General features: G+C 39.3%; 1 protein-coding gene and 1 long non-coding RNA gene across 2 annotated transcripts; one reads left to right on the forward strand and one right to left on the reverse strand.

Annotated features, from left to right (window-relative positions):
• Positions 1–2466: 2466 nt before the first annotated feature.
• LOC134521410 (inter-alpha-trypsin inhibitor heavy chain H3-like) lies at positions 2467–25122 on the reverse strand. Its single transcript, XM_063347854.1, has 22 exons — positions 25015–25122; positions 20795–20818; positions 19470–19636; positions 18315–18419; positions 17721–17883; positions 16734–16844; positions 15944–16069; positions 15260–15376; positions 14313–14481; positions 13789–13914; positions 13359–13540; positions 12943–13128; positions 11805–11944; positions 11273–11427; positions 9444–9449; positions 8561–8587; positions 7570–7620; positions 6825–6938; positions 6054–6258; positions 4774–4946; positions 3060–3171; positions 2467–2958 (listed from the first exon to the last, which is right to left on the reverse strand). Exons 1-22 carry the CDS (start codon positions 25102–25104, stop codon positions 2829–2831), a joined length of 2679 nt encoding a protein of 892 aa, XP_063203924.1. The 5' UTR covers positions 25105–25122; the 3' UTR covers positions 2467–2828.
• On the forward strand, positions 2904–6047 carry LOC134521412 (uncharacterized). Its single transcript, XR_010072749.1, has 3 exons — positions 2904–3014; positions 3912–4004; positions 5375–6047. It is a non-coding gene; the product is annotated as an uncharacterized LOC134521412 (long non-coding RNA).
• Positions 25123–26271: the final 1149 nt, after the last annotated feature.

Consider the following 26271-nt stretch of genomic DNA (forward strand, 5'->3'; position numbering starts at 1 on the left):
GCTGACTACATGCTGCCTCCTCCGCCTGCCCGCGAACTGCAGGGACAGCAAACAGCACTGAAATAGGGAGCGGTGAGGCACGGCTGGAGGGGCATCTTTCACCCCTCTGCACTAAGTGAGGCTCAAGTGCACGCAGACCGTTCTGGAGAGCTGTTCCTCTAACTCATCCCCTAAAACCTGCAGTTCTGGAGGTTCCCTGTTAACGCAGTTCTCCCTTCCTGCAAAGACGGAAATCCCGCAAAGAAGCAGATCCTGCTAACCCTGATAGATGGGAAGAAATCCAGATGTCAGCCTTCCTCACAGCAACTTTTCACGTAGTTGGGGTTGTTTTCCCCTGTTTCCTACAGCTTCTCTACAAAGCCGTTCCTGTCCTCTGGACTGCGTCGCTTGCCTACGTGGCATTGAGGAGCTGTGCCCAGAGCTGCGCAGGACCCTGCGCCCACAGTCGCCCCCAGCTGATGGAGCCTCTCGCGACTTAAAAGATGTTCTGGCTGGCTGCACCCACAGGGATAGCTGTCTCTTCTGCAGCAGCCCTGTGTCGCTGGTGTGCCTGGCTGGTGCGGCTCCCAAATCCTTTCTGCGGTGCTTCTTCCCCTCTGCACCTGTGCTTTCCATTCCATAAGTATCTTCCATTTCATTCTCTTTCATTTGAATTGTGTCTCGAGTTGTCATTTAGTTACTCTCCTCCTCTTCTTTCCCAGCCCTGAAGTGAGTTCTGCCGCGCTTCTGATTTCCTGCGCTCCCTTCCCTTGCTCAAGAGGCTGACGGCAGACACAGGAATGAATATTTTGTATTCTGCAATTTCTAATTCCGATGCAGAATAAGCAGTATATCTCACACTCTTCTCTTTTAACCGGCATTGTACCAGTCAGCAGTTGGAGTAAAACTTTTATCTAAGGGTAGGCATCTGTCTGCTACTTCTCTCTCCCCTTATTGTTACCTTTAGCTACATTTGCCTTATCTCCTACGTTGCAGGAATCCTGGAAGAACTACATATTAAAAAGGGGATTTTTCTATCTCCACCAGTGCAAGTGGGGTTTCTCAGGCTGCCACAGAAGCCGTGCAAAAGCAGACTAGAGCCCCTGAGGTCAACTTGTGGCTGATAGTTCAGTCACAGCCAACAAGATTCCTGCCGCCTCCGGAGATTTGCCTCATGCCTGTATATTAAACATGAAAGCTCTGGCTCAGGCTGTGCCAGTATCGCCTTGTGCCTCCACTTTGCCAGCCAGGACGGTCCAGATCTGCTGAACGCTGCTTTTCTGCTTCAGTGAAGTGAGTAGGCAGGGGAGCAGCCCTGATGGGCAGCCCCACGGCTCCCATCTCAGGATCTAGAATGGATCATTGCTTTATTTTACTCCATCTAATTCATTATCTTAGAATAAGACTTCAGAACCACGTAAACTTAACCGTGCTAGTTTCAATTTTCTGGTCTTCTCTTAGTCCTTCCTGTTTCTCTCCCTGCCTTCCTCATTTTTCAGTAACTTATTATTTTCTGCAGAAAATACTGCTTTCTTTCATCACTTTTGTATGAATTTAGCAGGCAGAGATACCTAGCCACTGTGACACACACACACTCCCGCACCCACACACCCCCCACACCCCCCCAAGAATGGATTATTTTTCTTTTTCTACAAAACTTCTGCATTTAGTAAAGGATTTTGTTCCTGGAGAAGGCCTGTCTCTCCCATAAATTTAACAGTAAGTATGTTTTTCCTCTACTTTTTCCCTCTGTGATTTTTCTGTTGTGTTTTTGTTCACCTCTACCTTTTCTTCTTTCAATTGATCCCATCCCACCTTATGTCATCTGCTTTTTCCACTACACTCCTCTCCTCATGTGTGCCTGCGTTCTGGTTTCCCCACACACTGACTTTCTCTGCTTGGCCGTGTGAGACCACAGTTAGCCTGCTATGGCTGATTTGATTAAAAGAAAACTCAAAGTAAATAAGAAATCTACTTATTTCTTGCTTTAGAACTAATAGCTTATGATTTCTTGCGGTACAAAATGAAAATATACAAAAATGGGACATTTCTTGCCCTGAAGTATGTACATAAATTCTGTTACGGGAACAGAGGGAGGAATTTTACTGGAAGACAGTCATGGCATTTCAGTAAAGGGTCTTGCACAAAGACAGCTACTATTACTTAAACCTGAGTGCTGTTTGGAACTGCGGTATTTCATTAATTTGTAAAGATTTGGGCACTCAGAAGTTAGGTTCAAATTAAAATACTAAAATACAGAAATCCTGGTTGCTAAGAGTCATCTCCAGTGACGGCCCCGCACCAGCCCCCAGCACTGCGGGGTCAAGGGGGCAGATGGCTGTAAGTACGACTGAATTATCCCGGACTATGTCCTGCTCTGTCTGCTGTCATTCCTCTTACGTGGAATTTCAAAATGTACCTGGCTTCCGGGGCTTTGTGAAACCAGAATGAAAACACCGATAACTGTTGGAATAACAGAACAAGGCATTAAGTATTGAGGCTTTTATTTAAATCGCTCCTGACACTCAATTATTGGTTTAAAATTGGGTAGAATGTTTCTGTTATGTTTTACGAAGTAACATTTTAAGTCAGAATTTTAAAACTAGTAAATTAATTCAATAAAGTAAGGGTGTTTCAGGGGATGAGTGGTATCTATTTAGCACTTCAGAATTGATCAAAAACACAGTAAAACTCTCTGTGAGAATCAGTCGTACCTTGGCATTGCTGACCATGGAAGGCTTACGTATTTTTAGTACTTCTTAAACATTGAAAAATACTATTCTTTCAGATATACCCTGAAAATATTTTTTTCAGAAAATACCCCTGATTTTGGAGGAAGCTGCAGTTGTTTAAAACAGACTGGAAACGATATAGTCCGTATGAACACCATCTATCAGCCCAGCTCCGTTGTTATGGACAAACCAGCAGGGAACATCAACGCCGTGCACAGGATCTGCTCTGTAATCCTTCTGCCAGCCCCTGCAGGGGAAAACACAGCCGTGGGCACGTGGAACCAGAACCTGCCCTTTGACGAGGTAATCTTTCCTGAGTCTTTGCTAAGGACCTAATTATTTTTTTACCTTGTTACTGTCAGTTCATTGTTTTTCACAATCATTGTGGCATCTGGTTTCTTGGGATCAGACCCAGGATGAATTTCAAGTATGGTGAAGTCAATGGGGTGGAAAAATTGTCCTAAAAATAGAAGCCAAAATTACCATTTCAGGCATGTTGCACATATTAAAACCCCCAAACTTCTACATTTCCATGCTGTTTTCCATGTTCCCTCAGGGTTTCCAATGGATAAGCAAACACCAAGTTTCGTGTAAGGTTGAACATATGCCTCTGGTATTATTTACTTTTTATAAACCAGACCTCTCTGCATATCATCTGGATGTAAGTTCCAGCTTCTGAGTGCGCAGTAAAATTAGATATCCTCCAAGATAGCCTCACTTTGGGTCTTGTCTATTCAGTTGTATTTATTCTCCAAGTCTTTAGATTTTTTTTTTTTTAATCAAATAATGCATGTGTCAATCTCTGAAATTTTTGGATGTGATTATGCTCAGAACAAGGCGGACATCTAAGGAAATTTCAGACTCCTGCCAGGATTAGCTTTCGCACACTTTTGCCCTGTCCAGGCTGGTGCAAGGTCCTGCTGGTGCTTTGAGTGATATAATGAGCACAGATTTTAGATTACTTCGTGAAGTTCAGAGGCAAAGTCAAAGATGATGACAATAGCGATGAGACGTGTAAGTCAGTGAACTGTAACATGGTGTTACCCACATGCCACGTGGGCTTTTGCAATTTTTTTGCAACTTACAATTCATACCACAACAGAATAACTTCTATGTGGAGAAGTCCTTTAGCCCAAGGAGACTGGAGCAGGAAAGCGTAAATATCCATCCGTATTCTGCTCTTTTTGTGTTTTGTTACAGCGTTTCCCATGATGCATGGACATAACGTGTCCTACCACTGACACCTTGGCTCACTCCCCTCAGGCCACAAAGCACGTACCAAGACTGAGACGAGTAAGTTTGCAGCAGTTCATAATTTTCCACAGTGAGTAAACTTACTGACCCAAAATGAACGTTTCCTGCCCTTATCTGAGTTTGTAAGTGAAAATTGGAAGGCAAGGGAGAATAGCTGCTATCTGTGGTTTTTCCAACAGAGAATGCACACCAGCAAACCCACTGTGCTGTCAGAAAGCAGGACTTAATGGGGTCAAAATTTTGATCCCTGAATTACCTACTTCACCTTCTACTAGAATAAAGAACGTTAGCTAACATGAGGAAAATCTTAGACAATACAAGGCATTCTGTGACTTTAATATATGCTAGTAAATCAAGATATACCTTAAAAACTTCTTTTCTTACTAGGATACCCTAACTGAGGTTTGGCAAATTTTGACTGAGCAAACACATATATTTTCTCAGACTGCTTGTACTTAATAAAGGTGATAAAGAGGAAAGGAGAGATCAAACCATCCAAGAGGATGGAGAAATACCGTAGTAAGAAAAAAAAAAACTATAGGTGGTATTTAGCAAGATAAAGGGCTTTAAAGATGCCAGTGAGGACAATGGATGCCAGTGATTTCAGCAGCAGCAGAGGAATTTAAAAAAAGATGATACATACAGTCTGAGCCCAGAATATTCTGTCAGAAATCTTAATACGGCCAATCAATGTCATCGCAGTTCCCTCCACTGTCTCAGTTCAGAAAGACTAAGTACAAGATTGTGACTACAAATTATGTAGCCTCATAAGGAAAGACAAACATGAAAACACTAAATGCAGTCATACCTAATAATCCATGGGTCTGTTCAGACAGTTTATCACTTTCCAATATATACAGTCCTAGGAAATCTTGGTGGAGAGGATGTTTCTTCCATACTTGATGCAAAACAATAACAAATGAGGCACCGCGGCCCATTTTGAGCACTAGATTTTTCTTCCTATTAATTATCAAAGTTAAACTGAGGAAAAAAGAAAAGCGTGACTTAGGGCATTGTGCTGCGCAGAGTTAACAGCAATGAGAAGAAACTTGAGAAGAAGAAACGTATTCAACAAACAAACACGGCTTTATAAATTACTCGGTATTTTTTAAAATAGAGGTTTTGCTGCATAGTTTGGACCGTGTGAATCTCTGTGTTCACAGATGGTCCAAGACTCCTACTAAATTACACTGTAAAAGGCTGCCTGGCCTTTAAACTTTTCAGGAAGATGTTTCTAACAAAACTCATCCTCTAAGAGCGCAATTAATCACAGATAGGTTAGTGATAAGTAGATACAGCTCCTCATGCTCAGTAATAAAAATGTTATTGATGAAACCATCACTTCCTTGCCTGGATGCTACCTGACACCTTTTCCTTTTGTTTTTGGTGTTGGTTTTTTTTTTTCCCAGAAAACACAACTCATGAACTATCTAGAAGTTTTGCTTCTGATTGTGTGAGGGATATCATCAATGTGGCTGTCATAATAAAAAAAGAAGCCATGCTGTACGAATAACAGTTTTCCTCCGGTGCTCTGCCTGTTGCAGTGCCGTGCTTTGAGAAGGCAGTAATTTTGTTCCACGTAGCCAATGAAAATGTAAATGAGGAGGAGATACTGCCCTTTCCTTTTGCACAGGTATAAATGATTCTGTAATAGATAAATCTCACAAAAAATATACCTGCTGACAGGGAAAAAAGTACCTATGCTATAAACATCACAATTTCCACTGCTTAAAATGGAGATTGTTTACAGCACATTATTATGTCTTTGTTTGAAAGATTACATACTATATCTAAAGTTACTCTTTAAGTATTCGCAAGACACTGTTGCATTGAGCACAATACCAAATCTAATTTTACCTTAGTCATGGCAATACAAAATCAGAGAAAATTCTTCACTTATTCCAAGCAGAGGAATTTATGAATGCTCATTCAGCGGTTACACGAAAAAGTAGAGAGCAGAATCCAGCAGGACTTTAATCAGTTTCTTTTATATATTCAGACAACCTACCTCAAAAGTATATTATTTATCAACACTAAAAAAGTGTAGAAACTAATAAAGGAGGCTGATGTTCTTTCTGTAAGCCTTACCCTTCTTGTTGCAAGGTGACTGAGTCCAGCCAGGTGAAACCTGTTTTTTCATTGCCATTCTGAATTGTGATCTTCTCAGGAGTTACTGTCAGTTTTAAATTCAGGTGCTCATTTGCAACGCCAAGTTTTCCAAAATACGTGTTTTGGATCTTTGCAGCACTGTTTGCTCTCTTATCCCCAATGAGTTCTCCATTGATTGTGATGCCTAACATAAAAGGAAACAGCAAGTATTGTTTTATGGAGAGGACCTGATCAGCTGATGTCAAGGAGTGTCATGGAAATTTAGCAACTCAAGGAAACAAATAAGAGTTGAAGAATCGATAAGAATTACTTGTGCATGTTTGTGCCAAAGTAGAATAAAGCTCTGGGAGCTGTTGTGTGGATTTCCACAAAGACAACAATCACTTTATTGAGAAAGGTTAAATATTTCCTGGAGCACAAAAAGTCTGTGTGCCATCAGTCTCTCTTTACCAGGTATTCCATGAAATGGTAGCCTAAGGATTATTTCATTGCTTGTGCTACTACTGACTGAGACAAATTATGTATCTCAACGCTCACAGTGGTTTTCAAATAAAGTTTAAAAGTTCATGTTGCTCCAAGAAGTGAAAACACAGCAATGGTAACAGTACCCTATCACAGCTACAGTAACTCCTACTAACTTTGCTGGGAAACAAGCTTACGCAGTATAGAAGGGAGAAATAGCCTTTAAACATAAGACATTTTGTTATAGGCATCCTGATTTACTGTATTTAAAAAAAATTAAAAACTCACCTGTAACTGGGTCACTTATTAAATTTAACACCGCACCCGGGTTTTCATTGATATTGAAACAAATGGCATCGTCTTTTTGTGGCACCGATATAATGAAGTGTGGATCTCCATCAACTGTAAAGGCAAGTCACTGGTATTTGCACAGTGATACACAGGTTCAAAGTTCCGCGTGACCATTTAATGTTGTGGCAATGGAATTGCTGATGCTGGGGACCAGCAGGAACTGGTCCCAGCACAAGCTGTATGCCCAGCTTAGTCCAGCCCATCCTCCAAAGGAGTGGTGGGGTCCCAAGGAAGCTGCTACCATCTCCCCAAAGTGAACAACGTCCTTTTTCCCCTCATCTTTCCCAGGTGCAGGATATATCCTGTGTCTCTTGGCTACTGCAAAATTTGGCACATGGATTGTAGGTTCAGGAGGGCCACCTCGAACTGCTCTCTGAGGGCCATGAAAGTATTACCGAGGGCAGGAAGTTCACTTGAATAGAGAATGGGCAGTTACCAACACAAAGCCTAGCAAGGGGAAGGAGGACAAAGAAAATGGCCATATATAATCACAGTGACTTGATCTTTAAAAAAACATTTAGAGACATTTAAAGTGAAATTAAAATACTAGCCCCTTGGAAATAAAAAATGGCTGCTTTTGTGGAAATGAATTACCTAAAAGACGCAGAAGAATTGTGCAATTTAGTCTTAAATACCCTCTCTCCTGTTCTCCTTCTAAGCAGACACTACGCAAAGTACTCACCACTAGTATACCACGTGGGGTGTGCATTATACAGGTAAGAGACTTGTGGAGCTGCAGAATGTAAATAAAAAAATAGTTAGGAAAAAACCTCCCATCAAAATGGAATATTTATACACTGTCTGCACAGTACATGTGCAATCAGTAAGTTACATGTCAGTAAGTTAACATGCTCAGTAAATTGCTAATTCCATCCTAGTTTTTAAGGTGTATAGTCTGTGGAATGACAGTTTGTGCCCCTTTTGAATCAAGCAAAGCTTCAGGATTGAGATAGATTTCACTTGTCATCTGAATTGCTTTGAGGGTTTCCACAAGGCCCAAATAATGTATCTGTAGGACATGAATGTCTCAGACTTACAGATTAAGCTGTTTGTGAGCAAGGAAACGCAACACCATCCATTGAAAACTTTTGAGGTTTTGACATTTGTTTTCTTTCCAGAATGAATTTAAGTCTTTTCAATGAAGACTTGAGAAAATCAGACAGGGAACTGAGACTAATCTCCAGCGCAAAAACCTACATCTAACTCTCCTGTTTCCAGGATTGCCCAACCAGCAATCTGAAGGGTCAGTTGCTGTCTCTCTCTCTTGAATAAAACAGTTTCTTTTTATATAAGTAACTGAACATAGTAATTTAGCCAGAGATGCTGACATCGTAGTCTCTGGATTTATACAGTTCCAAAGGAGATGCAAATTCAGGTCCATCCTCTGTTCTTGGGAAAGAGCTTTCAGGAAAAAAAGGGCGGTTTGATGAACTGGCATTTAGTCCTTAAAAGCTATTTAGCTGAAACTTTTTCATCTGGTGGCGTTCAACCTTTTTAAGTGTGTTTTTAGCAATGAGCAACATTTTATTAGTGAGCAGAATTTGGTAGGATTTGTTAAAATACAGTTGTAAACCTAGAAAAGGCAGTTTCTGTCTCTCCAGTAATTTCAGTTGTCTGAACTGATTTCCTTTGACAGATGCTGCTTCGTTCAGAAACTTAAACTAATGACTTACCCAGTGTAACAGCTGTGATGCCCTGTGCTGTGAATGAAACAAAATGTTATTTTAGAGGCTAGAAAGATGAAAAAACAATCTCTCCCACTTCCCTCCACCAAAACCAACTCCAAAATCTTGTAATTATGTATAAATTTCTAAATATTTAAAGAAAAACTTAGTCAAAAGAATTCATTTAGTACTGCAACAAAGCAAATGTCATGAACAGGCAGAAAGCATGCCCTACTTTTCAGCAAAAATGTTACTTCTGCACCGGCATGTGGTTTGCCCTGTAAGGGGCTGGGACAACCTGCTCTTCTCCGATTCCTCTGCGTTATCTTGTTCTAAACTGTACTACTGGGGAGTCAGTAAGATTTACTCACCTGCTTCCACATTTTTCTAGTCTACTTTTTTTACATCTGAAGCTATGGAGGGGTGTCTGAAGAAGTAGCAATCTCGGCATCAATGAAGACATCTCTGTACGAGAGACTCTGCTACACACGGGTACCTGGGAGTCAGCAGTGCTAGCCCCGCAAAGCAACTTACTCGTACTGGGTGTGAAATTGGGGATGGTGGGATGATGGAATCATAGAATGGTTCGGGTTGGAAGGGTCCTTAAAGATCATCCAAGCCCCCTGCCATGGGCAGGGACACCTTCCACTAGACCAGGCTGCTCAAAGCCTCACTGCGGATGCTGCGATTATCAGAGATGGAAGGAACCACACTGAAAACGGTATTAACAGTTTTTTCCAGCTGAAAAGTTTTTAATCTAGTTATAACAGAGTCTTGATGTATTCACCAAGAATTTTATGAAACTATTGCATCTTAGATCAAGTGAGTGATGCAGGCAATCCATGCCTAACAGTTAAAAATATTAAGTACTTTTAATAAGAAACGTACATACCTTCAGCTGTTACCATGGGTGGGTAAGAAGTAAAAGGAAGAAAAAGAGAAATTTACAGTTTCAGTTGCATGATTAAACACAAAGGATTCTGACCCTGTTAAAACATACTCTAAGAAAATAAAGTAAAAACTGTTTGACAGTTCAACCAGGTATCTTCAGTATTTTAAAATTCCATTTCTTCCCAATGATACAACTCAATATTTGTAGATCAAACAGAAACAGACTAAATGTAAAAAGCTGTTACGTGGGGCAGCAAAACTGCAATTAATTATGCATAAGAAAAGAGCACTATTAGTAATTGTTTAATTGTTATGCTGTTTCCAGATTGCCAATGGTCCTTATTGGTTTTACCCTTTTACAGTTTTCAAGGCATTTGCATCATTCTGTTAATACTGACTGGATGATTCAGTAATCTATTTGTCTATATAGACTCTAGGGTGTGTAAAAATTATTTTCCTATACAGCAGCAGTGTTTCTCCTATTACAGCTCTATACTTTCTATATAGACACTATATATACTATACAAAGAGGATTCACTTGGAAAGAGGTTCAGAAAAGGTCCTTTGTACTCCAAGTACCTGGAAAGGGAAAGCAAAGAGCTGAAGATCACTCTGAGTGGATGGCACTTCTGTCAGATGTTTATGTAAGTTTTTCCATCTTATGGAGTCCGGCTCTAAACTTTAAAGTCATCATGATGTACAGTGACTTGAATGTTAGATTAAACACAAAGTGTTTTAACATCATTATGATTATGAAAAATAATGCAAAAATTTTATCAGCAGAATGCCTGAAGAATTATTCAGAATCGAAGGGCACTTGGCAATTAATTGGTTTCAGGACTTACTCCGGTTGAAAGAAAACCCCACTAACCTCCAGCATCTCTGTGATGCTAAAATGCCTTAAGTTACCATGCCAAATTTGGGAGATAAGAAAGTTTTTCATCTAGAAGCCAGCAGAGAGCCCCTGCAGAGCTTGGGAGGAACTTTTAGGGGCACTAAGCAAAAGTTTGGTGAAAAAATAATGGATGCATAACAGAAGAGATTGAAAAGCCTCACAAGAGGTTTGTCAGACCTGTTGAAGGAGGGGGAGATGTGGATGGCCCAAACAACACACACAGATGAGGTTAGCGTGGCTTTGCGCTGCACTGAGTGGATCGCACTTGCCTTATTTTGCTGAAGAGGAATGGAGTCATTTCGTTTCACACAGGTTAAACAAAGAGGCTGAACTGCAGGAAAGCCCAGTCTTTTATTCAGCAAGAAGTTAATAATTAGCCAAAGTATCAGAGGAGTTGAGAACAAATTGTGTGCTTTCAATATAATTCCTTCTCTTTCTGCAATATATATGACTACTGCGTTTTACAGATATAATCTCCACCTTTTTACAACCTGATACACCCTGCATGAGGGAGATCTCACAAATTTTCCCCTTTCATGTAGAAAGATGTTACTATACCTACTCCTAAGCTGAAGTATGTAGAAAAAGAAAGGAGAAAGTGATGTGAACTAAACTGAATATAGCTGGATTATTAGACTAAAAATGTTTCTTGGTTTTCGGGGAGTTTTTTTGATGTAATAGTTTATATATTTAGCTTAAAATACAATTATTTTGAATTTATAGTATTTTGCCTGTATGATTTAGTAATGAAGGATGGTTTGATGGAAATGAACTTTACAATGGAAAAGTAATTTTGCATCAACCATACACAAGGTTTGAAGTAGATTTTTCAGGTACGTGTTTAAAACTGTCCCCAAACGAAAGCCTTTCCTTAGGGGAACATCATAGGAACACTTGGTTTTTCAAATAAAGCAAAATTGTGAAATTGTCTATACCTTCAATGGGTTTATCAGCAATCCCATCTCGATTGTCATTGTCTTCTGGCTTTGTTACCACCATGGATGTCAGTGGCGTTACAAACTTGTATTTTAATGAGAGATCCAGGGCTTCAGCTGTAAGATTCTCCTTTTCCTCTCCTGTAGCTGCAATACTGAATACAGGTAGAGATTCCTAGCATCAATGATTGCTAAATTACTCACTGAACTCTGGATTAAATATTTTTCTTTCAAGCAAAGTCATTTCTCTGCAGCTAATTCATCAATAAGGAATATTCGTTACAGTCTAAAAGCACTTCTGATTCCACTGGCTATCCAAGAAAAAGGCGAAACTGTGCTTTATATTTGCAACCTGAAACAGAAATGCTGAGGTTCAGGAGGAGAATAGGAAGGGGGGATTTTCCTTACTGTTTTTTACGCCTTCCCATTGACACCTCAGTGTGATGTGAATTTCAGCTTCACATCCTAGAAGTTGCACCAGTCAGATGGCTTAACAGGTTCATAGCAAAGATGTTATTCTAGATATAATTACCGTTTTTCCAGGAGTTGTTCAATGGTGAGATAAGCCCAGAGCCGTTCAATGTACTCTCCAAATATGTAATCTTGTTCTTGGAAAGCTTTAGCTGTTTGCTCAGCATCTTGTTGTGTGGTATATGACAGGGCACCATTTGCCTGTTAGGAATAAGGAAATTGCTCTGTATCATAGGTAGCCAGAGAACTCCAGAACCTCCCAAAACCAAGACCTTCACATCTGAAAATCTTATTAAATTGAAAAAGATTCTGGTCTTACACAGCACTTGCCCAGGAAATAGTCAGTGTTGTATCAGGATCTTTGTTCTGTTGCTTCTGTGAAGATTAGTAGTGTACGCTATAGGACATCATGCAGTTTCCAAATTCACGTGGCATTTTAATTCATGAGAATTTGGCTACTCAGGATTTAAAGAACTTTGATTATGATGCTGATTTCATTCAGGAACTTCTTCAAGCAGATATGCTGGCTAACTTACTAATAATACATTATTTGTATTTGAAATGCACCTAATTCCATATAATATATTTAATGCACCACAGTGCATGGTGTATATATGGTGCATATATGCAGTTCACAGTATTTAGGATAACATGATCTGTAATATGTTTGAGTTGTGTTTCTTGAGTATGAAGGGCAAATATTTTTAGAGAATCCAGAGCTGGAGAGGTATTTAGATCACTTGATTCGTATTAGAAGTAGACTTCTATTTTAAGAGGAAAGCATTTCAAATATTCAGCTGGCTTATCACAGAATCATAGAATGATTTGGGTTGGAAGGGATCTGATCTTATCCATCAGTTTTCTTCACCCAATGAAGACTAGTGACCGGGAAGACTAAAGATTTGCCTCCTGAAAGAACCAGCTAGGCTATTTAGAGACTAAACAAAAAAAAAACCTAACCAAAACAAAAAACCAAGCTGTTAGCAAAGCTAATCCAGTCACACTGCACAAAGTTGTTCCAGACTGACCCTAGTATACCTGACCGAGTTAGGCGAGTAGCTTGCAGTTTTAAAAGCAATGATTTTGGCACATTTAGTTTCTCACATATATGCTGTACCAGTAAATATTTTAAGTATTGCCAGCTTTGAACATTCAGACATTTAATGTACCTTACTTAGGTCAAAGAAATCCATACTTACACCTTCACCTCTCACATCTGCAGTCAAACTGTTTTGGTTGTTGTCTATAAAGCGCCCAGCCACCACAATCTCAGACCCATCATAGAAATGCTTAAAACTGGTTTTAGTTAGGTCTGATATTTCATTTTCTGGGTAGTTTAATTCCACATCCGTGAGCATGGGATTTGACACCTCATCATAAAACCCCTACAGGACAGAAAAAAAAAAAAAAAAAAAAAAGGAAAACATTTAACTATCATAATTTCTTTAATCCATAGGTGCCCAGAATTCTTTAATTCTTTCTGTGCCCAGAAACATCCTGCTATTTCAGCAATAGAAACTGAAAATGTATTTTAGAAGAAACATTTAAATATTCAGTCTGTACAGTTATATGAATTAATGTGTACCTCATCTAATTTAAGTGGTGATTACTGTACCTGAAGCTGTAAAGTCGCATCAGAGTCAGGATAAATACGACGGGCCAATCCTTTATTCTCCAGTGCCATCTTCTCCAAGAAGCTGTAGTCAACACCATAGCCAAACCCAAGACTGTATAAGGGATATTTTCCTTCTATGGCTTTTTTAACATGCGCCTGAATGTCCTCAGTATTTGATATACCTGCATCAAACCACAGAAAGTTTGAGTTTTCTTCATAAATAGATAAAATTACCACAAAATGTAAACGTGGCTAGTCATGTTCAGATCTCTTAGGAGGCACTATCAAAAACATGTTTTAATAGTATGATGCTGGTATAGTAGCATTTAAATCATGAAAACATCCAGAAATCAAAGATGGAGGCCAATTTTAACCGAGCACTTTTTTTGTTAGTTAATTCACTCTATTATTCCATCCAACACAAACTTACCTACGTTTGGTTTGCCATCTGTTAACATGATAATTATAGAAGCACTTCTCTTGGGCACGAGGTTTTCTTCATGAGCAGCATTCAGCATATCAATTCCCCTCATTACACCACCATATAAATTCGTCACTGCAAGGTAGACATAGAAATTTGGTTTCAGCAGTCAAAATAAAGGCCCATTTTTCACTGCAATCTGACCGGATCTCATTATGGCATGAAAATGAAAGATCTGGGTCTGCAAGCAGGGGGGTGTTGAGACAGAAAAATACCTGGACTTTGGAAACGTAAGAAAAAATAGACGTCATGGTCTGAGTAAATTTAAACTTTACGAGTATCTCATCAGAAATAAAATAAAATAAAATAAAATAAATAAAATAAAATAAAATAAAATAAAATAAAATAAAATAAAATAAAATAAAATAAAATAAAATAAAATAAAATAAAGAAGCTGTAGCTTTGTGTTCACAGACTGAATTGATAAATATACTTATGCAATGACCTATTGGCAAGTCCAGTAAAGTACTTACTGCCTTCAGTGTCAATGCCCCGAACAAACTTCCTCGCTTCATCCAGATTCTCAGGAGTGGCCTTGATTAACGTTTCTTTCCAGGTGTGTACGTTACTACCAAACAGTATGAAATTGAAGAAGTCATCTTCTTTAATGTCATCTAAGATTTTTAGAAGTGCTTCTCTTGTCTATAAGATGAAGAGATTTAAATGTATGGTTCAACGTTCAACAAAATAGGTGCTTCCAGATTTTACATGATTAATCTCTCAGCATTTGGGTATTTTTAACTTTTACACGCTATGTTGTGCAAAAATTCTGAGCTTGTTCTGTCCTTGCCAGTCCCTGTGTCTGTTTCAGGGTAACTCTAGTGAAGTCAGCCAGTTGCAATTACATCTGTAAATCTTTGTAGCCGAGAGGAAAATCAGGTCTCACGTCATGGATCGTTGCTTACACTGTGGAACGCTGGCATGGCAAATTGAGAGGGGTGGGATCAGGTAGCTACGGCTTGGTGGAGAAGCTCATACACAAGCAAGCATGGATATTTTGATGCAGCACCAAAGCCCGAAAATTCTGAGTATTAGCTTAGAATGAGGAGTCCTCACTATGAGAAGAGCTGCCACTTCCCAGAGGAGACAGAATGAACAATATAGATAATGCACATAAACACTGTATGCACATTTTCATTTTGGAACTGTCCAGTGCATGTGACAGAGCTCTCTGGAAATGTTGATATCGAGAGTTTTGAACTAATAACATTTATAAGTAAGTAAATATAGCCTAAATGTATAGAATTTTGTTCTACTGTAATGCTTCAAGCTAGTTCTTATGGTACTGAGCATTAGAGAGGTAACAGCATAAAACCACTTTGTACAGCTTAAGCTGCACGTAAGCGCTATAAGCCACCGTGTCCCTTCCATCGCAACAGAGGCCCTTCCATTGGGACTTAATAGTAATGTAATAACTTACCTGTTCTATTTCTCTTCCAGACATTGAGCCACTAATATCTATTACAAAAATAACATTCTTGGGCAACTTTGGAAGATTTGTTGGTGCAAAGAAGTGTACAAAGTAGCCATTGACAATCTGAAAAATAAAATGTAAAAAACCCAAAAACTCCAAAACTTTTGTATATCTTAAAGACAGAATGGATAAAGAAGAAATTATTCTCATTTAGTGTTTAGCCTGTGAGCGGACTAATAGGCTTTGATGGCCCTGACCAGTCTCACCTCTGTCCACGGGCCAAGGAACTTCAATAAGCGCAAGCCTGGGCCTTTAGTCCCTGCCTGAGCTACGCTGTAAGAATGCCTGTCTCCAGCTGTGTCACAGCCAGACCTGTTCCTGTCCATGGACTCCACCGGTTTGGATCCCACCCTGCAGACTGACTTCCCACTTCGACCTCGGGCTGCCTCATCACCACAAACTTGCCCGGTGACCTGGACTCTCCATTGAGTCTGACTACCGTCTCTGGGTCTGCCTCGCTCAGGTACTGTGGGGAGTGGGCTGGTGGCTGACAAAGCCTCCGTGCTGTCAGCTGTGTTGTCACACTCAGGTCCCTGTCCTTTAGGGAACAGCTGGCCCTCACTGCTCCCTGACCTTTACTATGCAAGCTAAGCTGTTCAACAGTTCAAAATTTCCAGCTGTCAGCTTTACCTGCAAATTATCTGGAGTTGTTCTCTTCACATCATATCTAACAGTAAAATCCCCATCCAAGACAGACTGTGAGCAATGTGCACAGGTTCGCTGCTGATCAAGAGTTGGCTTGAAAGAGATGTGGGCCTGAAAAGAAAAGCCTTCATTAGATCTGAACCTTAATAAGCTGAAAATTTTCTACAGAACACAAAGAAGTTTACATTTTTGTAAAACTACTATTATTTATAGATAAATACACTTTACAGTAATACATGAGAATAACCTCTTTTATCAGGTTAGGTATTAGCTTGTATCCATATGTTTTTATATACTTACTGATGGGTAACTGATATGTGAAGGCTGCTATCTAGAGCTTTCTTCATATGTTTCCTTCCCCATCTTCCTCGGTTCAGCCCTCCACTCTGAAGGACACCTTTGGCTCTTGGGCAGTCTATGTCTTAGGAATTCTACCACCTCCATGCATGAGAAAACTACTTCTTACTGACTCAGTTCTTCTGTAAGAAACAGTCCTATTGGTAGCCGGGTTTCCAACTACTGCTGTGGGACAAGGCCTACCAGTGTGGGTACAGTCCTGTGCTAACAGCTATGTGGTTTCTGAACAGCATGGAGATGGCCTTCAACTTGCTAGCTTGGAATTCAGAGCTCATTTGCACAGACAAGCCTTTAATGCATTTTCTGATTTTTTTTCCTCTCACTTCCATTGCTAGCCACTACAGCATTTTGGCACTGACATTATTATTTCAGAATTATAACCGTGATAAATAAATTATGAATGCAATAGCCATTGTACCTTTTTCTCTGAAAAAGTTTTTTTAATGGTGTTTTGTAGATCATTGGTGATGAATGTTCCTTCTGCTTCCAGATCACTGATACCCTGGGGCTCAAAGATATTTACTTCAATCTGAAATAGTCATTGAAAATTCATTGTCATTGATTACCTCACAATATATCAACTTACATCAATATATACAATTTATATCAATTATATATATATCTCAATCACTTATATCAATATATATCAACTTATAACAATATATCAAGTCAGAAACAAAGCTAGAAACAAATAAACCTAATAGAAATATAACTTGTTTGAAAACTAGATACTGGAATTTTGTAAAATGTCAATAAATATTCAAGTCCTTGAAAAATATGACCCAGCCATTAGCTGTGAGTTGTGCCCAACTTTGACCTATATTTCAGTATGCCTTCTATCATGGTGTGTTTAAAATAATGGTGCATAAACTCTTATAGATGCTTAGTATTGTAAGGATTTTTACACAGTATTTTCTGGGCATACAAAGGAGAAAAAAAATTTGCCTTAGAGCTGGGTTTTAGCAAGGCAGATAGGAGTGATTAAAGACAAGTTTTGACACACAAAAGCCACGGTACTCTAGAATGTGATATATGTAGCGCTAATTTAAGATGATGTAGTTTCATAGTGGTGTGAGAAAGGTGTTTATGCTATAAAGACATTTATAAAAGCTATTAGTCTTCTGTTTTACCCCAAGACATCGTAATGGCTTTTTCAGGTTTCCATACATCATTTCTTTTGGAGGCTTAGGAGAGGAGCTGAACCAATTTGTCAGGCTTACAAATAAAAACCTGCACTAAAGCATACTGGTGTGGACTCCCCATGTGATTCGTTAAAAATATTATCATGGGCCTGTAGCTCACCCGTGATGCCGTGGGAATGACCATGGTACTCCACTTTCAACAGATGCACAGAATTTCATCATCTCTTAAGTTACAGTCTAATCTGATACAGTTTGCCATTTACCTCAAAATCTTTGACAAGCTGCTTTGGTTTAACTTTGATGAACATCTCATATTTTCCAAACTGTCGCTTCAGCAGTTCCTCATATGTGAGTTCAAAAGTGACTTTACTGGCTGCTTCAACGTTGACTGAGACGGTGAATTTTTCTGTTTTTCTTCCTGAAGCTCTGTATTTAAGTGGATAAGAAAAATAATAGCTTTACCCTCTTTCTCAGTATTTATTGTTTGTGTTGGTGGAATACAATTTTCAAAAAGGAGTAAAACAAAGATGGGAATTTTGATCTATTGCTAAAATCATACTCAAACTGTAGACTTTATTTAAGTTTCCCAGTGAGCTTAATCCCAGGAACAGGTCATACAAAGTCAGTGAAAGTTGTAGAAACAGTCTTTCTATCATTGCAGATACTGCCTGCGTGGTCAGAAGTTGTACTTTCTTTTTATAATTTACACTACAATAACTCTTAACTTAATTACTGTTTTTTGGTCCTGTAAAAAAAAACCACAAACCACTTCAGAAATATGCCAGAACAAAGTCTTTCCAGCCTTACAATTTGCTATGGGCTGATGGTGTGGAAGCCACACAAGACATCATTCTTACTTGACAAGACCAGCAGTCTGTCCCTTTGAAACAGCCTTCTCATATTGCTTTTTTGCAACTTCTTTTTCCTTTATAGTTCCAGGATAAGTGACACCATCAATTGTCCTGTAGATGAAGAAGACCTAGTTTAGCTGAATGATTTGCACCGATATATGAAAACTTACTATAGGCAATTCTCTGTTTATTGATTGGTTTGCTAAAAAGCACTTTCAGGAATCTGATATTGCCAAGATTTGAGCACTTGCACTGAAGTTAAGTCTTCTCAGTGAATTTAGCTAGAATGAAGAGCTCTGTGCTTAGTATCTTTAGAGAATCTAAACCAATTTTTACTTTGAAAATTAATTAGATCAAAATTAGGGTGATAGCAACACTACTTACAACTGTCATATTCCTACACTTCAGCAGCTTGACCATCTCATCTCATCTCATCTCATCTCATCTCATCTCATCTCATCTCATCTCATCTCATCTCATCTCATGGCAAGCCAATTCTCTGGATGAGACTCATCTGTCCAAATGTAGTTCTCTACAGATGAACATTTCAACCTTAGGCTCCTTACACCATTAAAAAGGGGATTCATCTCTTCCTGCAGTAAAAGTTCTAGCATGCCTAAAAGCTACTGTTTCTTTTCACTGAAAATAAAACAGACATAGTGTGATTAGCAGAGATGGATGTAATTAAATCTCATAATGGTGTAAGAATTACATATTATTGCAACTAAAGGTAAAAATGTAAAGGAATAATTCTATTTCCTGCCTCTCATTCAAATATGATTTTTAAAGGAAAAGATGAATTGAGCTATAATGCCATCAGGGAAATTAAGTAACGGAACTTTTCTGGTTTCATAACACCAGAGTGAGTGAGTGATATTTCTGAAAAGGTGAATGGATCTCCAGAGATGATCCCCAATTCCCTAATGTCCATGATGATGAATAGAAATAATTGAAAATTAGTCATCTTTTCTATAGATGTACCAGTGTTTGCCTTTCTCCGTGTATCTTGCATGTTAAATTAACAGTACCAGAAAATTACCCAGGAGGCATTTAGAAATCTATCAAATGGCAAAGTAAAAATTAACATTTGGGTTCCGTTTCTCCCAGTTACTTTTGCACAGGTTTTTAGTCTTCTCTAACAGTATTGTAAAGATTACACACATGCTGAAGTTGGTAATGAAGGCTGTCTTAGGGAGTTCAACATCAAAGAAGACTTCTTTGTGCCCATTTCCACGATTGACAGCTCGACTGGTGATGACATTGTGAGCAAATCGGGAAGTTACTTTACTATCAATTTTCATGCTATAGATTTCTATCCCATTGACAACCTGTAGATTGAAAAATGAAAAAACAAAAAAAAAGAGCTAGCTGTTACATTGATGTCTGTGTTAATCAGCCATAATCATGTTTTTAAAAAGCAATCATGGCAGGACAGTCTATCACTCCAAAGCAAAACAGGAAAGACCTAATTATAAGAACTGGAGCACAGCTGTGTTTCCTTCGATATCTATCACACTGCCATCATGGTGCTGTTCTACAAGTTATAACTATGGCCTCTTTAACAAAATACTACTACAGCAAAGACACTGCCATTATAAGAATCAGGTTTTTTCTCTACTGAGACTGTGACTCTTGTTTATGGTTAGTCAAAGAGCACAACAACTTACTGCTGCCTCACTGTGACTGTAATTACCAGCTGAGTGAATGACTCCTAGAGCAGGGATATAAGTAGTCATCTTGTTTAAAAATAGACCTAAACAATTCCAGATGGCTCAAATTCCATTTTATATTATTCTCAACTTCCTCACAACTGGGGCTCATTCTTCTCTAAACAAGGAAATGGGTAACGCAATACTTATTTTCTTTGAATGCTCAGCTATAAGGTTGCGGGAAACAATGAAAGCATAGGTAACAACAGATACGACTCCTTGGGCAACTCCACAGCGACGAGGTCTGCTTCTTGCAGCAAAACCCACACTGGAAAGAATCTTGGAGTTCTTATGGCTAGCCTGATCTCTGGCTGGTTGATTAGGAAAGTCCCCAAACAATCAAAACATTTAAGCATTGCTGAAGTGGAGTCCAGATGCCAAGTGGAATCAGCATCAGAGATGAGGTCTCTTGCCTTCCTTAGAAATAACTACAACATAAAATAAAAGTAAAAACAAAACCAACACAGAACAGATGTCTGTTAGAGATACAGAATGACTTCAAACAACTTTGCTATTTATTCAAACACAACGAGGTTAAAAATCATTTGTTCATTTTCTTTCCTTGTCCAGGAGTTTCCATCAGAGCTTGGAAAGGAACTGTCTAGTTAGTCCTACTGCCTAAACCAAGCCACTCTGGGCTATTCCCCTCATCACACACGCGCAGAAATATCCATTTGCTCATATTGGACTCAGAGAAACACATTGTGAACACAGCAAGTATATTCTTGTCACTATAAATCTTTCTCAGTACCCCGAACAAAACCAAGCCTTACTCACCAAGTCATTATCAGCATTTCGCTTCTGTAAAGAGAAAAAAACAAGGAAAAAAATCATGACTAAGGTAGGAAAGCTGCATTTAGAAATAAATCATTTAACCCCTATGTAGTTGTCTTCTGCTTGCAAGTCAAAAGAAGTTGTCTGTGAGAAGGAAGCCTTGAGAAAGGTCCTCATTAGTAAACTGAAGTAAATTTGAGGGAAAAGCAAGTAAGGCATCTGAGGAAGGTATAATTATTCTGCTTATAGCATTCCCAGTGTTGGTGAATCTTTTGGTTTTCATCCGATGTTAGGGCATCTCAAATACCGTGGGTTTGAAAGAGAGGTTAAACTTTCAATGTTGCTGATTTTATATTTTGCTCACAAAGACACAAGAAGATGTTATTTTCTTTCAGCTGAAAAACAATAATGGACCACCTGAGAGATGAGGGGAGAGTGAGAGGAAAAGAGGCTTGAATGCTCAGTGCCATTTATCTTTAAATGTCCTTGAGACTAAAGAACACGCTAAAATCTGCTTAATGCAGCTTCTGTGAGTATAGGTTGGCTGTGTGGTGACATCAAAGTAAAACCAGAGTATCTTGTCCTGAGGGTAACACCTTTTTCTTGGGAATTCCTGGTTCTGGGTCCTATCGTATATATTTTGTCTTTTCAAACTAATTCTCCTTTGGAAGATAAAAGGGGTTTCTATCAAAGCATAAAAAAACAGTTTGCACATTTTTTTCCAGACACGCGCACACATCAAAACTATAAGGCAGACCCATCCTTACACTCTTTCAGACTTACTCCTAAATTTTTCCTGTTTCACGCCAACAGCCTCTCATTCTAACATGAGTCAGTAAAATGGTAATTCAGCTGGTTTACAGAGAGGAGAGGCGCTCACTATGAAAGGCTGCTTGGAGGGAAAAAAAAAAAGCTGTTAGGGCTTTTTTGGGGCATATTTGCTCCCAGAGTAGGTCCAAATAGCAGAAGCTCTAAAAAATACCACATGCTCTCTTCTGAAAGAGAGAACAGGCTTCAAACATACTTACTGAATCATGTTGAAATAACAGCTTGTGTAACTCAATTCCCATAAGCTCGGAAGCAAATACGTTATCTCTTTTGGCTCTAAGAGCCTCATGGGTCATGTTTTGTGCAAGCGTGTTTAGCTGCTCCACCAGATAGCGGGGTAAAGACACAGGCAGATATACATCTTGGGTACATTTATGTCTTTTGTTACCTTTCACAGTTGGGAGTTTTACAGGCTGGAAATTGAGACACAGAGGGTTACTTTTTGTTTATTTTCGAGGCCTTTTTCAAGATGCTATATTAAATCTATGATAATGCAAGGTTTTTGGGAGGAGGCTTCTCAACTTCTGTAAAAGTCTGACCAAAAAGTCTGTGTACATTTCTCCAGGTTCCTCTTTCAAACTGTTGTTGCCATACAGGAGATTTCTGTGTGTACATGTCTCTTGTTTCATAAACCTACGTGGGCTTTTTTAATGCCTGTGTAAAGTACGCACCAATTCAAATCCCTCCTTTCCAAAACTGAAATTATCTTTTCTATATCTATACCCTCATTACAGCTAATCATTTCCCCTTACAAAACACGAACTGAGGTGCGGACCCTGGGAAATGAAAAGCTGGAAGTCACTGAAATGTCAGTTTGCTTGGTACAAACTTTTCCTTAAAGTGGAATTACCAAGCAGTTTAAGAATACAAAAAACCTACAACAACGAGTTCTTTAGTTAGAAATTCTGAAATTCTAACTACTACCTCCTAAATTGAAAGACTCTTTACCCACATTTAATTTTTACAGAATTGCTGTTGTGCACATTCTTTATCAGAATTATGGGTTCTACAGTAGTTTTGAAAGAGTTCTGTTCTGATTATGTAAATAATTTGGGGGGTACTCTGCCATTTTCATTGAAAAAGAAAATACAGAAAAATCTCCCGGTGAAAGGTATTAGTTGCTTTGTACTTGGGCTGATCTTCAATACCCAAACCCAGCTGGACATTGCCCTGGGCTACCTACTTTAGCTGACCCTGATTTGCGCAGAGGAGTGGATTAGGTGACTCTGTGATTCTGTGATTTATTTTTTTTTTTATTCTTAATGATTCGCTTGTATGTAGCTAGAGACCTCACTAACATCAAGGTCATGTTAAGCTATGTGGGCAGAAAGTGATCGTGTCCCATTAAAAAATATGGCACGCAATTCTAGACCAAACTGAGATTTTAATATCCTCTACCTTGTGTAATTACAGTTACTTGATAAAATGTTTCTATAGTGTTTCCACATATTTGCCAATTGTACCAATTATTAATTTTTTTTGGTTGTATAAAAGTAATGAATTCTGCTTTTGTTCAATACTGTTTTGCTGTGGCAACAGCAAAGAATATAGGTGTGAAAAATTTATAGAAACTGGAGAGGAAGAGCAGAGGAAAAAGGAAATTTGAACTCCCACGAAAACAGGGAGTGAAACGGGGGCTCCCATTATAGTACTTGCTGAAAGAAGCCCTGATTTTACAGCTTGGGAAACTAAAACGCAGCATGACTAAAAGATTCAGCAAAGACAGTACAGTTAACTTGAAGTGACCTCCGGGAATTCACAACACTGAATGAGGTATTTGCATATATTCCTAAGTACTACACAGAAAAAATAAAGCATGAAAATTATTTCCAAATCTACAGCAACATTAAAGATTTCATCATCCCAAGCGATGCTAATTGGAAATCACAGAGAAGAGAGGATAATGCAGCTAAACTATGAAAACTAAACTTCCTCGTGAGCTATGTAGGAGTCTCGCTGCTGCCAAAATGAGAGCCTTAAAAGGAAGGCTGTATCATTGCTACCTGTGCTTTGAATGCTTTGAATATGTAGTTCTAGGGGTAGTTTTTAATCTAGAAAAAAAATTCCCCACCCTTAGTAGCTGCACGCATAGGAACAAGGTGTACAAGTGCACGTAGTGATCTTTGATTTGGATTTTTGTTCAGTTTTCAGCAGAATGGGGAAGCCAATTGAATTTACCTGACTATGGCTTTAAAAGCAGGTTTTACAGCTTGAAGGTCATCTGCCAGCCAGACTTCCAGCAATGCTTCATCACTCCTCACTGGCATACTACTTATTCAAAGGAGCTAAGACAGGGATGGGGACTAAGACTTCCACACTACACAGCAATCTAGTCCATTTCAATCAAATTATATTTGCATAAAGCATATAATAAAACTGGGAGAATCAACCATCTTTTCTGTAGTGTTCTGCATGTACGGATGGAGCACTGCACTGTGCTTTGGCCACTTTCCGTTTCGAAAGGCTTTAGCATTGCAAGACATACAGAGAACAACTAGTAGTATGGTAATCAGGAGGAAAAAGCTACATTATATCTGGGCTACATAATGGTTAAATAATCCATGGCATCTCCAATTTGCAGCAATAAATCTCAAGCTGATTTTAAAAAAGTTAGATATGTTATTATCCTGATTTTCAAATTAAGAAGTCCAAAGACCATAACCTAATCAACAGGAATTAACTGTTAATTGCTTTGTCCTGTTCTACCCACTAATCTACAAGGCTCCCGAAAGAGATTTGCCCTCTGTAGCTTGTCATGCTATGTAACTACTGACAGAAGGCAAAATAATTTACTGAGGTTAGGAGTAGTGGCCAGCAACTTAACTGAAGAAAATTAGCAGAACGACAGTAAGCACTGCCTTACTTAGAGATCCAGTCAAAACCAGAATGGCCTCTTTGAGGGACAGAGATATACTTCATGTTACGCTAACATGCAAATCTTTTGACAAAAATCCTACCATGTCACTTGGATAGTGGACATATTTATCTGGATGCCATGTTACATTTCTATTTTTTGCTACTTGGAGGCATCTTTTCACTGATATTTTGCATGGCTTTACAGGTGCTAAAGTCAGTTCCCTGGCAGCACTGATGGTTTTACGCACTTAAATATATGACCACTAAAACATTTTACCATTATGTGGTGATGACAGGGAAAACAGAGGAAAGGGATGCCTTTAAAAAGAGAGACAGGAGAGCTTCTTCAGAGCTGATCCGAACCTGAGGCTGATTAGAGGTAAACTAGTCTGAGTCCCAGGTCTGACCTTGTGTTCACTGGCAACAGAGAACACAAAGCTCCTGGTGGCAGCACTGTATGAACTCTCTGATAAATGTTGATAAATGGCAGGAAGTTAATCTATGAAGAATGGGAGCCCCATACATGGCTGATTACTTACCTTGATGTTCCTGACATGTGTTACCAAAAAGTCTGATGAGGCAAAGGCAGGAATCAATAATAAAATACAAAGCAATAGATGGTTTTCCATTTTGGAAAAAAGTAAGGTTCCAATCTGAACGATACATGTAAATATATAATTCTTTGTTTACTGAGTGTTAATAAATAACCCAGTGTGAAAAGTGGGATTAGTCATTAGGCATTTGGGAAAAAATCAAATACTGAATTTTGAATTTTCATAATCTGCAGAATACTGTTACAAAATACTGTTACTGAATTTACAGACTATTTCAGAATGTCTCTTCTATGTAGCATCTCCAAAGTGAAATTCAACAGCCATTACTGCACAAGCAACTGAGATTGATCTCTGCTCCAGACGCGCCTCTTTTCCAAACGAAAACCATCATCTTTCTGATACCTTCTTAAAGGCTGTCCCTGGCTCAAATTTATCGCAGCTGTAACGGAGCTTGCAGTCTCTTAAATCCATTTATGCTCCTCTTCAAAAACTACCTCCCGTGATCCTGCATATCACTCGGGTACCCGATTTAGGTATCGTTATTTGACATGTGTCCTGACTAGTCCAGAAACTTCATATTACATACTTCCCTATTCATCTTCACGGCTGAAACCCTGGTCCAAGCTCCCCGGGTCTTGCATCTTGCACAATCGATACCCATTCAGCCTGCTGCTGCAAGGCTCATTTTCTTGTTATCTTTACAGCATTAATTCTCTCTTGATCTTTTTAACTGTTTTCATGAAACACAAACTTTGAGGGCTGGGAGTTAAAAGCTGAGTGATAATAAAATATTCAAGTTTACGTATTTTCTGCAGTCTGAGGTGGGCAGCTGTGTGAGGGACGCAGGAGGACAGGTCCAGGAGCAAATTTTAAACCAGCCCGGAGCTTTTTAAACCAATTCTGTGCCCCGTTCAAAGGTGACAGGATGGCTCTGCAGAGCAGCTGTGCTCTGCCTAGGCCTCCCCAGCCACCTCACGCCCCAGGGCGCGTGGCAGGGTGGTGGGGCTCGTTATGGTGCTCTCCGCAGGGCTGTCACCACGTCGCTGTCGCCACCCTTCCCCAGGGCTCAGCACAGGGAGCAGCACGCCCAGGACCTCGTAAGACACTGTTCTTGAGGAGGCGGCTTTGTTTAACAAGAGGGAAACCCCCTCACCACGACTGGTTACTGCCTGCCTCACACCTTCCTCAGGCTCCCTGCCCACTCTTAACATGGCCGCCTCACCCGCTTCCAAAATGGCCGCC

This window comes from Chroicocephalus ridibundus, chromosome 10, assembly GCF_963924245.1.
Source record: "Chroicocephalus ridibundus chromosome 10, bChrRid1.1, whole genome shotgun sequence".
Lineage (NCBI taxonomy): Eukaryota > Metazoa > Chordata > Aves > Charadriiformes > Laridae > Chroicocephalus > Chroicocephalus ridibundus.

Excerpts from the sequence above, each read along its gene's own strand:
- LOC134521410 (XM_063347854.1), bottom strand. The coding sequence starts at position 25,104 with ATGGAAAACCATCTATTGCTTTGTATTTTATTATTGATTCCTGCCTTT. Across the intron at positions 6,259-6,824 it reads AATAAGTGACCCAGTTACAG|GCATCACAATCAATGGAGAA; the intron begins GTGAGTTTTTAA and ends CTTTTATGTTAG. Across the intron at positions 3,172-4,773 it reads ACAGACCCATGGATTATTAG|GACAATTTTTCCACCCCATT; the intron begins GTATGACTGCAT and ends TTCTATTTTTAG.